The sequence below is a fragment of the Mirounga angustirostris genome, unplaced genomic scaffold (assembly GCF_029215605.1).
Source record: "Mirounga angustirostris isolate CCGP_5_RB_7025 unplaced genomic scaffold, mMirAng1.0.hap1 SCAF_12, whole genome shotgun sequence".
NCBI classification, from domain to species: Eukaryota; Metazoa; Chordata; class Mammalia; order Carnivora; family Phocidae; genus Mirounga; species Mirounga angustirostris.
Genome location: NW_026991720.1, coordinates 47,105,204 through 47,118,738, shown reverse-complemented (window position 1 = coordinate 47,118,738; position 13,535 = coordinate 47,105,204). Strand labels below are relative to the sequence as shown.

The 13,535-nt window shown below is 42.2% G+C and overlaps 1 protein-coding gene across 9 annotated transcripts in view; it reads left to right on the top strand.

The window, feature by feature from the left end:
* The window catches only part of CREB5 (cAMP responsive element binding protein 5), a 406,577-nt gene that overhangs the window by 144,680 nt on the left and 248,362 nt on the right, over positions 1-13,535 (top strand). For all 9 annotated transcript variants that reach the window (XR_010406449.1, XM_064575114.1, XM_064575111.1 and 6 more), the window contains one exon: positions 6,416-6,588. Coding sequence is in view for 8 of the 9 variants with exons in the window: in XM_064575114.1 (XP_064431184.1) it covers positions 6,416-6,588 (173 nt within the window). In the remaining variant the exon portion in view is untranslated. The remainder of the gene's footprint in view (positions 1-6,415; positions 6,589-13,535) is intronic.

Sequence of the window (13,535 nt, the reverse complement as noted above, 5' to 3'; positions counted from 1 at the left end):
GGCAACTGTCATCTCATACAATACTCATTACAACTCTGTCCATTAGAGGATTATCTCTGTTTTAAAGATGAGGAAGCTATGGCTCAGAGAACTTAACATGCTCCAGATGATATGGAGCTAATCTGAACTTGAGCCCTATTCTGGTGCTCATGTTTTCATTCTGTACCATGGTTCCCCTTAGAATTCTTCTGGGATAAGTAGCAAACTCTAAAAAAGCAGAATTTAAATGTGCATGTCACAGCTGGGGTTTTCACAGTGCTCTTTCCCCACTTGCAAAGGTTGCCTGAGATGGTTTCTTGTCTTATGTTGTTCCTCTTTCACTGTGCGGCTACACTAAGGAGAATATTATGGAGAGAGAGGCAACTGGCATGGCCCTTGGTCTCCTTCCCAACCCCACCATGTCCCCTCTAATACTTCTCTGTCTCCTCTGTCATGGAGCAGCTTATCCTCTTAATAGGATTCAAAATATTCACACTGGTACTCCAGCTCCTGAGAGCACCAGAGAGGAGAAGTCAGAATCCTTCTAGAATCCTTCCTAGACCTCCAGAAAACTTCGTCTCTTCTGGAAGGTTAGAACTTTTGTTATCCTGTGAGTGTCTCAGACATCTTTTGGATGCAATTCATGGATGTTTACATCTGGGAAGTTCTGAAAGTCTTCATAACTGCCCGGGCATCATTAAGATGCAGACAATTCCAAGATTGCACAACTCGACTTGTAAACGCGTGTCGGGATGACCCTGGCTCTTTATAGAGAAACCCATAAAGTGTCCACACCTTGGCAGTTGGACAGAATATAGATTTGAAGATAACATTTTGGGACCTTATGGGAATCAACAACCTTTTCCTTGTATGCTCCAACTTTTACTTTCATTTGTGGTCCACTGCCCTTCATCCCTCATTACCACACCCTGAAATTAGAGGTATTTGTAAGAACGTATATTCATATACATTGGGTTGTTTTTTTGCATATTGTATTCCAAGCCCATGCATGCAGAAAGACAATTACCACTCTACCCCAAGCTCACTGAGTATGCAATCAAGGTTCATTATGCCCCCGGTTCTCATCCCATTTACACCCTTTATGTCTCAGAACAACAGTGAATGGGGAGCAAGGTATATTGCAGGATATGAAGGGAGGAAGTCAAAGGAACATGCAGAGAAATTGGAACCAAAGAGTGAACAATTTAGGTGAAAATAGTTTGTGGAATTTTCATCTTTGAAGTCTGAGAAATTTTACTTTATGTTGGATCCATTTCTTGAATCATGATCCCTTGGGTCTGGCATAAAGCTATAATTTTCAGAAGGCTCATTTCTGCAAAAGCTTATGGTTATGGAGAAAAATCAATGTTTGTAGGCCCATGAATCAGAGTCTAAAAAAGTCTGTTTGGATATTTAAGGTCTCATAAAATGTAACATCGAGAGAGACTTGTGGAGTATCAGAGCCGGAAACAATCATGAAAACCAGGTAGTCCAGCCCCCTGCTTTTAGCGATGAGGCTACAGAGCTGAGGAAGGTCGAGTGATTTATCCAGGTTACATGGCTGCAAGGAGGGGTAGAGAGCCAGGACTAGAACAGACCTAAGCCAGTATATTTCCAACATTATCACATATTGCTAATCATCTAAAGCACTGAGCCAAAGTATGAACCATGGATCATAAGTGAGAGAATCTTAGCAATAGAAGAGACCTTGGAGGTCAGGTAGCGCCATCTCCCTCCTGATGCAGAAATCCTCTTGGTGACATCCTTGAAAGATGGCCACTATTCTCTACTGGCTTAACTCTGATGCCAGAAAGCTCAGTGCTTTACAAGGCAGCTTGTTTTGTCTTTGGACAAAAGGTCAAACTTGTATTTTTAAAAGATCAGTCCAGAAGGAGTGAGGGTGGCCAGAGGTGAATGACATATTTTTAGTGATGGTGAGGAACTTTACTCTCTTTATCATCTTAAAATGAGGATAATAATGCTGACCGTGTAGTGTCATTGTGAGGATTAGAGGTGCAGTTTATAAAGCATCTACCATAGTGGTTGCTTCAAAATAAGAACTCAAATTATAGTCATCATTGGCTTTTATCATCATGATCCCATTTTTTTGAAATTATGCCCTCTGGAGTAGCATAGACTACATCTAATCCCACAAATATTTAAAAGCAGTTAGCATGACCCTCTAAGTCTTTTCTTCTTCAGACTAAATATTCCCTGATTCTTTTACGGTTCTTCCTGTAAAGCATTTTGGATGCCTTCATTGCTTTCATTCCCTCCTGTTTGTCAATTTCCCCCTTAAAATGTGGTGGCCAAATCTGGTCAGTTCAACGTGCTCTACAGGGGAATAATTACTTCCCTTGATCTGGACATTGCACTTCTCCTACAGCAACCTAGATTTATGTTAGCATTTTTGGAGGCCAGATCATAAATTTGGCTCAAGTAAAACCTGACTCTACTACCCAGAACATAAGCTATGCCTCCCAACATTGTGTCAACTGCAGATTTGATAAGCATGATTTTTACATCTTCATCCAAGCTGTTGATAAAAATGTTGAACAAGAGAAGGCCAGAGTCTGAGCCTCGAGGAACACCTCCGATCCTTCCCTGTATATTGACCCCCATCCGCTGGTTTGGTGACACTGTTTCATCAGCTCCAAATCTCTGCACCTATACTAGCAAAAATAACTCCGCAAGATGTGGTCACTCGTTGTGTTTTTGAAACTGGATATTTAATTTATCTGGAGGTAAAGTGCCATTCTTTTATCAATGAAGACAGGTTTTGAACCCATAATTGGGAAAATGTGAACTCAGAAAATAATTTCATGTTTGAGTTACTATGTAATGCTTAAAGGGAAAAAAAAATCATCTCCTCTTAATGTGAAATGATAATGCTTGCCTAATTGTTTATTTTTCCAAAACATTTTGAAATTACTCTCTGGGTCTGGGGGAGGGAGTGTGGAGAATTTGTGGATTTCATGTGTGGTAGAAAAAAGAGATTATTGAAGAATTAGAATACAACTTTTAGGAGCCTTTTCCATCTCAGGTGGAAATCACAGAGTCAAAGAGATGTCTTAAATGTTGGTGGGAGAGGATGTGAGGTATAGTCCTGCATAGTTTTTCAAATTCTTTTTAATGATTCTCATTAAAGAGGCCGTTCTTTCTTTGATTTAACACACTTCCCTCTGAAGAAATCAAACCAACTTCTTTGTGCCATAGCACAGATCGGTTTTTCCTAGTTTTCATGGTGGAGATAAGGAATTGTTGTTGCCAACCTTTGAGCCAAAGTGCTCAAAGATTCAGAGCTCACTTCTTGGCATCTTCCTCCAAGGGCTCATTTAATATTTTCTCAAAGGCTTTACTTCCAGTTTACATCCCATGTTTGTGGATTTCTTCTTAACTCTGGTCCTTTCTATTTCTCTAGCCCATAATCAAACAAGCACCTTAATATCTAAAACTCTATTACTGTGAGCATACTTTGAGATCTCAAGGTAAATAAACAAAAAGTTAGCACTCTCAAAAATTGACCAGGGAATAAAAGACCCCCTCATACTGAATATTTTAGGAATGTCCATTTTATAGTTTACTCACTCACTCAGTATTTATTGAGCACTTATTATATTCCAGGCACTGATCTAGGCAACAGAGGCAATGGGAAGTAAAGTCAGATTTAGTCTCTTCTCATATTGTGCTTACGTTCTCTAGGAAGAAACATGTTAATCAAACCAAAACTATTGTGAACTTGTAAAAAGTGTTGCGAAGGGGAGGGTCCCCATCACTACAGAGGTCAGGGAAGTCTTCCTCACATGATGCTTAATCTGAGATTTGAAGGTTGAGTCAGGGGAGGGCCCAGGTAGCAGAAAACAGCATATCCCAAGCCCCTGTGCTGAAATGGAGCACGGGCAGTATGAGGGCAAGAACATGCTAGAAAGGTGGAGTGAAGAGCAGAGAGCAAGAGTGAGAATAGCGTGAGATGAGCTGGGAGGTAGGAAGGGTCCCCTATAGGCCTTGTAGGTCACACAAAGAGTCCTCTCAATGTCTTCTGAACCATGAAAGCCATCTAAGAAGCTTGTCGGGTGGGGGTAGGAGAGTGTGGTTGGGTAAGGAGAATTGTATGATATGATTAGTTTTGTCTTTCGAAAAGATCACTGTGGCTGTATATAGGCAAAAGGAGAAAGGGAAGCCATAGTGAGTGACAGGTCCGTTAGGATACCACTATCAAGTCCAGGAAAGGAGATGATGCTGGTTGGGTGTAGGTTGGCAGAAGGTGAAATGGAAAGATAGAAAGAGATGAAGGATGTGTAGGTTGAATTTGCAATACTAGGGGACTGCATATGGGGGTGATGGAAGAGGTATCAAGGGTAACTCAAGGAGGGTTCATACATTTTATATCCTTCTTTGGCAATTTAAAGATTATTATTTTAAATTTTAGATTATGTAGCTCTACTCATAATCCTTGATAGCACAGCACAACAGAAATAATTCTAGAAAGAAAGTCTGAAATCCTTCTGTGCCTCAGATCTATTATTGGCAAAGTAGGTGACTTTGATGAAAAGTGATGAAAAATGACTTGATGAAAGATGAAAGATGAAAAATGGTTGAGTATCTCCGAGGATCCAAACAACGGAGGAAAAAAAAAATATTTGTAATTGTTGACTTCATCAAGGCCTCATTAAGGCCCAGGGAAATATGTTTGTTGAGGCTCACTTTCAAAAGAAGTAACACAATTATCTTTATTTTCATTATTATTTTAGTTCAATTCTCTATGTCTCCAGGCCCTATAAAAAGAACTTAAGCATATCCCTACACTGTCACTCCAACACAAATCACCATTTCCTTTCATCTCGCTTTAACCAACCACAATATTTTCCCACGTCAGAAAGACCTTCCAGTGTATAAGAGGAGCCTTTGGACTGCGTGTGTGTATAAAAGCCTGTTCATGCCTCTGGGATCCCACGATAACACAGTCAGCTCGCAGTCTAAACCAGGTGCCCAGTTTCCATCTGGACTCCTGACAAACTGTGTGGTCAGGATTTAGAAATCAGAAATCTGGGAAAGGTGCAATATGATGGACACAACCACCCCAAATACCATATATGTTATCACCATCATTTAACACATAGTGCAGGAAATCCTGTTCTTTGCAGAAGAACTTCAAAGAACCACTTCTGGTTCTCCTGGGTAACATTTATTTTTTTCTTTGCTAACCCCAAAGCGCAGACAGATATATATTTTCCCTCTAGTAAATTGCTAGTGACACTCCATTTCTTTCCTGCCATCCTCAACCCCATTGTCCAACTGACCTCTCGAATTTCACTACCCTTCTAGGCTGAGGAGCTGTGCTTAGCTATTTACAGAGGCCCACTTACTTACTTGGCTTTACCCTGTACTTTCCCTTTCTTTTCTAGGCTCTGAATTTCTCACCTTTTAGCTCTGCCATGTTGATGAGACCTCCTCTGCCCCTGTGTGAATCCTCTTCTTTTGTCCCAGTAACTTTTTTTTCTAGAAAGAGCTGTCTTTTAAGACAGCTTTACCTTGCATGTTTTACCTTACTTTTGCATTTTAAACAAAGAAACCTTGATTCAAGTTATCAGAAATAAGCACATGATATTAGTTCCCTTCAGTGACTGGGATGTCTCATTTAGACCTTCACTAGTTTATTCATACAATGTATGTTTACTGAGTGCCTACTGTGTTCCAAGCACCACGAGAGAGAGTTACGAACATAAACATTCTACGTTCTAGAGTAAGACAGTGAACAAGTAAATGAACAAGCAGTCATTGTTCTGTATTCTGTTATTCCATAAAAATTGTTAGAGATTGATTTTATGGACATGCAGCAGAAAGTTGCAACTTTTGCTCTTGGCATTGGATTCCAGACACCTGGTCGTCTGTTCCAGTTATCCATCCTCACTCTCCAGGTAGTTGAACTTGGGTCATGAGTACCCAGATTATGATTTGGAAAAGTGGTAGTTTCCTGGGGAAAAAAAAGTAGGTCGTTGGCCACTCTCATAGGACTGAAAAAGAAACAATGACCCAGTGTGCGTGTCATTCAAAGCAGGATGTTGAGCAGTTCTTCACTAAATCATAGTATTGTGCACTTACCATGGAAATCATTTTCAAATGCAGTATATATCACACCAATTCAGAGAAGATATGCACCAAATGTCTCTGATATAAACCTCACATCAGGATGGCGACAGAGTGATTAGTGAACTTCATGGTATTTTCTTATGTGCTTTACTGTTAGGGTAAATAGTTATTTTTCATCTGCTCATAGTTGTAAGTTATCACAAGATGGATGGATCCATGGCTTGCCAGAAGCCATAACTCTTTATTTAGTTGACATGACCAGATTCCTAATTTCGTCCTCTGAGAGCTTGAGAGTACAATAAAACATTGACTTCTTCTGACCTTCCCCTCTGTCTTCTCTGGGCAGAATATCTCGATGCATAACACAGTTGGTGGGGCCATGGCAGGGCCCGGAGCTCACCAGCTTGGCAGCACCCGGATGCCCAACCATGACACCAGCGTTGTGATTCAGCAAGCCATGCCGTCACCCCAGTCCAGCTCTGTCATCACCCAGGCACCTTCTACCAACCGCCAGATCGGGTAAGGAGACTTCCTCGGCTGTCTCTGGGGCCTGGCTGGAGCTCGGAGAATGTTCTGGACTTTCTCCTTGTTTCTGGTGCTCAGACTGGATGAGACAGAAGTTGGTGTTCCTGGTTGGCATGAAATCACCTGGCACTTAGAGTGATGCTTTTAATGGGAGAAGGGAGGGGAGCCCCCATTTGGTGGAGACTATTTGATCCTGGACTTTGGGAGACAAAGCAAGTCATTCTGTGTCATCATTTCTTCAGACAAGATTTGTGACTGTGGAAAACGCCTTGGGTGTTATGGAGAGCAGAGCATAGTTTCCAGGACAAATGCTTAAGGATGGTAGAGGGAAGTTTCACCAGCCCACTTTCCTCCCCAACAGAGTGTGTCCCTTTTTTCCTAAGATCTGCTAAGCACATCCCCTGGGTCTTTCATGTATTTCCAGTCTTCCTTCCTCCGATGATTCTTCCTTGCTTCTTTTCCTTGTTAATACCTCTTTATTAGCTCTCCCCTTCCTCTGTATTGGTCCAGGCTCATTCCTGGTGTAGACAAAACAAAAAAAAAGTAAGCCGTTTCCCCCTCATTTATGTAAAAAAGACAATAGTGTGGTATTGAGCAAAATTGGTAGAAAGCTCCTGTCAGAATCCCAGACACTCTGAATTTTCACTTCTGAGTCTCAGGTGACAACTCTAGCCCTTGGCTACTCGAGTGTGGTCTGAGGACCCGAAGCCTGGGCATGACCCGCTAGCTTCTCAGAAATGCAGAATCTCTGGCCTGCTTCCTTACCTTCAGGATGATGGTGGTGTGTCTTCTTTCCACCCTTACAAGAGCAGAGTGAAGACGAAATAAAAGATTTAAGAGCAGTCAGGTTCTTAGGAAGAAAAGGTAGTAACTTAAGCCAAAGTGCTCTGATAAATTTATATTGCTGGAAGCTGAGAACTGCTTGCTGTATGTTCCCAGAATTCTCTCTTTAAAATAGGAAAGGGAGCTTGCGGTGTTTAGTATGTGCAGCAGAATTTAGTGTGAATATTCAGTTGAATATTGGATATGGTGATTTAAAAAAAACCCATTAGAAGCTGCCTGACAATTTGCCACTGTGTCTTTCCCCCTTTGTTTTTTTTTTTTTTTTTTTTTTTAAGATTTTATTTTTAAGTAACCTCTACACCCAACGTGGGGCTTGAACTGACAACCCCAAGATTAAGAGTTGCATGCTTTACCAATTAAGCCAGGCACGTGCTATCCCCGCCCCCCCCCCTTTTTTTAATGCTTGTAAGGATTTCAGATAAGAGTGAGCACCAGGAACAATGTTGGCTTATTCCTCCTTAGAATGCCCTAGAAGGGGGGGGGGGGTACCTTGTCTCTCACATTTCTCAACTTACCAGATGGGTTGTGATTTGCGAAGACCCATCTTAACAAAAGAGAGCTGTGGGCAGTGACTGTTTTGTGAGTCTGTCATGGGTACATTTGGTTTCCCATTTAAGAAACAGAATATTACTCTGGCCATTTGAATGCTTTACTTTGTTAGAAGAAGCCAATACTAAATTAGATAGTATCCCTGTTAAATATTTCTTTCCTTTTCAAATGACTATGGGGGCAGATATTGCCACCATCCAAAGCAAGAACCTATAATACACTAAGAGAGTGGGGTGGGTTCTTTAAAGACAGCATCTAAATTTCAAGGGACTCTTTCACTCTAGTGGTTTGGCTTTGGGCAGACAATCCACAGTTAGGCCAGCTAATTATAATTATTTTATTTTTCTTTCAAGGGGAAAAAACATAAAATGTGTTGGAGTTTACTAGCAGTTTTATAACATTCCTCCCCCCCTGGAGTTCTCCTGCCTCCCCCTCTCCCCACCCCAGCTACCCTCTTGGACATCCTTAGTATTGTTAGTACAATGCTGGTTTTTGTGAAACAATCTTTTAAGGGTTAGCACTCAATTCTAAGATGGGTGTTGACTCTGTCAATAATTTACCCAGCTGGCCCAGGGCTGTACAGTTGGGTGACATTTCTAGGCTGTGTCACTGTGCCTGGATGAGTGGGAGTGTTTCTCTGGTACATGTGACCTCCCAACCCACTCCATCTTCTCATTTACTCCCAATCCTGGGGTGTTGTGTGTCTCTCCTGGTGTGTTCTAGGAGATAATTGTCACTTTTGGGACTCTGTCTCATTGCCAAGCTTGAGGGAGGCTGCTTCTTTTCTTCAGATCCTTCCCTGTCGTGCTTACCATGTTGATTCCAACCCACACATCCTGTCATTTCCATTTTCTCCATGTGACCCATCCAAAACCTTGCCCGGATGGCCATGAGGGCTCAGCAAGGAACAACCCAACCCATCTCACCAGTGGATTCAGAATGAAACTCTAGGTGGTAACATTTGGGGATGGTTGACTCTTTTATTTCTCCCAGCAAAGAGGAAATGAGTACTTATTTTAAAACATGAGTTCCCTCTGGAGACTGTGTCTTTAAATGAGCATTTGAAATTGCAGATAGTTTTTTTTTTTTTTTTTTTGAGACTGCACAGAACCATATTGTAGTAATATTCTGATTTTTATCACAACCTCAAATATTTAAGTGTCAAAATCTGGCCAAGCCACCTGCAAATGTTTGCCATGGCTACTGGCCAACAAAAACAGCAAACAGCAATGAAAGTCTTCATTCAGGCTCAGCGCTTAAGCTGCATCCAAGCAGGGAGACTGGGACCCACCTGTGCCCACGCACAGTGCTTTTTGCTGTGGCCAGTGGGTGTGTTCACGGCTGGAACTTTGTGGGAGAGGGAGGGGGCCGCCTGTCTCCTGCTCCCTCTTTTTTCCTTCTCTTCTCCCAGTGCTTGGCTTCTGCTGCCAACCTTACTTTTGCTTTCTTTTCTGCCCCTTCTTTCATGCTGTATTTAAGCTTAGAGGCTTGAATGTATTGGGAATGGTGTGGACAAGGAAGGGCTTGGAAATGGGAATAGCACTGGTGTCTGGGGAAGATTTTGGGGGACTAAATGTATGCATTTCTGTAAGCATTTGATTTTCATGTTTTTTGAGCAGGCGCTGAGCCAATGTAGACCAAAATAGGTGGAAATGCAAAAATCCAAAGAAATAAATGTGAAAGTAGGTAGATAAGCAACATAGGCAACGTCCGTGCCATCCCATATCACCCCCCACCATGCCCTATGCCCAGTTCTGTCAAAGTAATGCTGTTATCCCAATAGAAACTGGAGGTAAGTATAAATATCCCAAATTGCACTCATGTGGTTAGGCAGGCTAGAAAAACACACAGTGCTAGAGAGTGTGGGAGGCATCCCCAAACTAGAGACTACTTGTGCTTAGTCAGACTGGCAGACGCTCTGTCGGGAAGAGTGTCTTTGGCTGATTGATGGTAGCATTTTAGGAGATAAGTTTTCCAGATGGAAAAAAAAAAAGGGTTGAGCCATGGGCTGTGGGGGAGACAAGTGAGACAGAAAACAAGCATGTGTTAAATATAGATGAAATTGATTCAGCCTTGGACCAAATATGTGGCAGATTCCAAGCAGTATCTCTATTGCAGTCATTTTTATTAGATATCATGTAACAGGCTCATTAATTCAGGATTAAGTCAGCAGAACCTGGGAAAAATGGTAGATGAGCATGTAAGTGGTCACGTACATCCCTTTCTCTGTCTCTTACTCTCTCTTTGTCTCTCTCTGTCTCTCTTCACATGAGATGTTTTTGTAGGAGCCAATGAGCAGTTGAGGAGGTGGCTATAATCTTAATAGATTCCGGCTTACCTAAAGAAGCCTATTTCTCTTTATGGAGTAAGTGTGAGCAGGTAATTCATGCTCAGTAATTCTTCAGGAGAGCAATGAAGATAGTATGGAATGTGGAGATCGGCAAGAATGGACATGAGTACAGAATTCTGATAGGTTGTGGGAGGCACTGCCACTGTATTCCACACGTTTTCTTCCTGTATTCTTTTTGTATTCAAAATGTTCTACAAATTCAATTCTCTGTAGGGATTTGGGCAAATAAGCAAGCTTGCGAGGTGATTGGTGAAAATTATTTGATCATAATAGTTTACAATACAGAAATGTTCTATGCCTAACATCAAAATATACAAGTGTTCCTACCAAGGCTCATATTTGGACAGAAGATATCTGGCTCATTGTGGAATATTCTAATTAAAATATCAGGAAACTTGAAAATATGGTCACCAGCATGTATCTGTGAAGCCATGTATGTATGAAATTCCTCCCTGATTTTACATCGCTTATATTCCCGGCACATACATGTCCATGTCCATGTCCATGTGATGTCATAAACCCTATTTGCATGGGGTTGTAGCCAGGCAGTATACACCTAATACTTAGCCAGAAATTTATATAAAATGCCATAGAAGCAAATCTTGTTTTATGTAAAATAAAGAGAAGCCAATACTCATCATAAATTGTGCCTTCTCTCACCCTTTCTGCACTTCTTTCTCTCTTTTCTCTTTGCAATTCCTGACACTATGTATCACACAGAATATCAGGTGTAGCTCAGTGGACATGACCAAGGAAAATAATAATAATAGTAATAATAATAAAAGCTTGTTACATCTCAGACGTGTTGTTGTCAAAAGCAGCGCTACCTTTTCTACCAGAGTCATATGGCTTTGTTGTAGGAGTTGGTGTTGCTGTTTGAGGTGTCCATTGAGATGGGAATGGTAATTGATTTGAGGATTTTTGTGTCACTGTTGCTCGGTGGGGGTGGGGGGGATGGGAGGTCCATAAATGATGCTGTCACAGAAAAGCAACATTTAAAGAAGACTTCAGTAGGACAGCTTAGGAATGTGCTTGCTCTGTAAATGCGTAGGTGTGTAAAATCACTATTAAGAGTTTTCTTGAGCTGAGCATGATTAAGACTGTCACTGCCCACCACAGGCTGATGCCAGTGACATCCAGGCCAGCCTTCTTTCTGCTGGAGGCAGCAGACCAGCAGGTCCCAGGTTGTCACTGACTCACAGCCCTTTGCCAGGATAGCTTGAAGACCCCCTTGAGGAATTCAGAAGAGAAGCCATTACTTCCTGCTTTGTGTTTTGCTGAGTATCATGGCTATGAACATTGCTTTATTGTTAGAAAGTTGCTGGATCTTTCACAGCCCTGAGAACATTTACGAGGGCCCTTCAGGGGGATGCTTTCTGGGACGGTTGATGGATTTAACCATATGGCTCCCGTTAAATCCCATGCAGAGCCTTGAGAAATTACCTCTGACAAGGGGGCCAGCAGCCTTCCACTCACAGAGCTTTATGTGTGGAACGAAAAATTAAGTACTGATACTTGAGGAAATATAAGGTTTCTCAACATTCAGAAGTTGTAATACCACATGGTATTGTGGCCAGATGAAGGGGGCAGAGCCAGAACACCAGAGCACATGGCTGCATATTCTGAGAAGCAGAAAAATACCCTTGCTCTTGTCTCTGAATCTGGCTCTTGCCTCGGATTCCTCAGGCAAGCTTTGTGTGTCTTGGTGCTACAGCTAGTCACCTGGAACACAGCTAGGCTGGTACCTCAGTCACTTTAGAGGGATAAAGCAAAATATCACACACCCGGTGGCTTAAACAACAGACATTTATTTCTTGCAGTTCTGGAGGCTTGAAAGTACAAGGTCAAGGACCTTGGTCAGCAGATGTGGTTCTTGGTGAGGACCCTTTCCCTGTCTTGCAGACAACTGCCATCTTGCTGTGTGCTTGCCTGACCTCTTCTTTGTGCTTGGTGGGAGTGTGGATGAGGTGAGAGAGTTAGCAAATTCTGGTATTTCTTACTCTTATAAGGACACTAATCCCATTATGGGGACTCTACCCTCATGACCTCATCTAAACCCAATTACTTCCCAAGTCCCCACCTCCTAATAACATCACATGGGGGGTTAGGTTTTCAACATATGAATTTGGGGAGTACACAAGCATTCAGTCCATAAACAGCTAGTGTAGTTGGAAGAGAAACTTGGAGGTCACTTCTCAATGGCTCAAACTTTTTGTTAGAAAAGCCCTTGGTTATCAGGCTGATAATGAAGACAAGGAAGCTGACATTTATCCAACATCTACTATGTGCCAGGCACTGATCTAGCATTGCATTTTGTTTCCTATCGTTGTCCAAGAGCCCAGAGAGGCAGGTATTATTTACTCCAGTTTTATTGCTCAAAGAAGAGAAGTAACTTGTCCAGCATCATTCAGCCAGTGAGATGAGCAGAGTTTTGAGTGTAGGTCTGTTGGACTCCAAAGCACATGCTTTCCCTCTACTCCTATGCATAGCTATCCCAGTGCTGTGGAAGACACATGAGCTTATCTGACCATTTGGGAGAATCATCTACGCACAGGAGTTGGCTAATGCTCAGTCTGTCTGGTTCCAGTGTGAAGTGCCTCTGTGCTTACACACACCTGCAGGGTGGTCAAGGGCAGAGGGAGACACCTTGAGTTGCCAGCAGCTGCTTCAGTCCTCTAGGAGAAAGATATAGGAGGTCCCTGGCCCCCAAAGAAGGGAGATCAGAGACTGTCTTGAGCACATGGAGGCAGAGAGTTGGTTTCTCCTAGGAGGCCAAATACCCTCATTTATAAGAAAACCAAAGTCACCACAGAGAGTGACCGCTCTTTTTTCAACCATTTGGTTGCTCCACATTTGGCTTCTTGGTCTGAAGGAAGACCCCTAGTCCTTGCCTAGATGAAGTCTGACTTCCAGACTTATTCTGATTCCTACTGCGGATAGGTGACTTTGCCTGTGACCTCCTCTTGGAGGAGGATTTCATTTCTGGATCTTACAAACAGAAGCCCTGCTCACAAAGTTCCAGAAGCTTCCATCTAAGTCTCTCTATGTGTATCTCCCCCTATCCCATTTTTAGAAACAGGCACTGATGAGGATCTGCTTCTAGAGCAAATAGCCCAGGATCATTCGGTTTGTGTCCATCGCAAATCTAGACAATTGTTCTTTTTTGCAGCATATTGGAAAGATATGCCTGGAGAGCAAG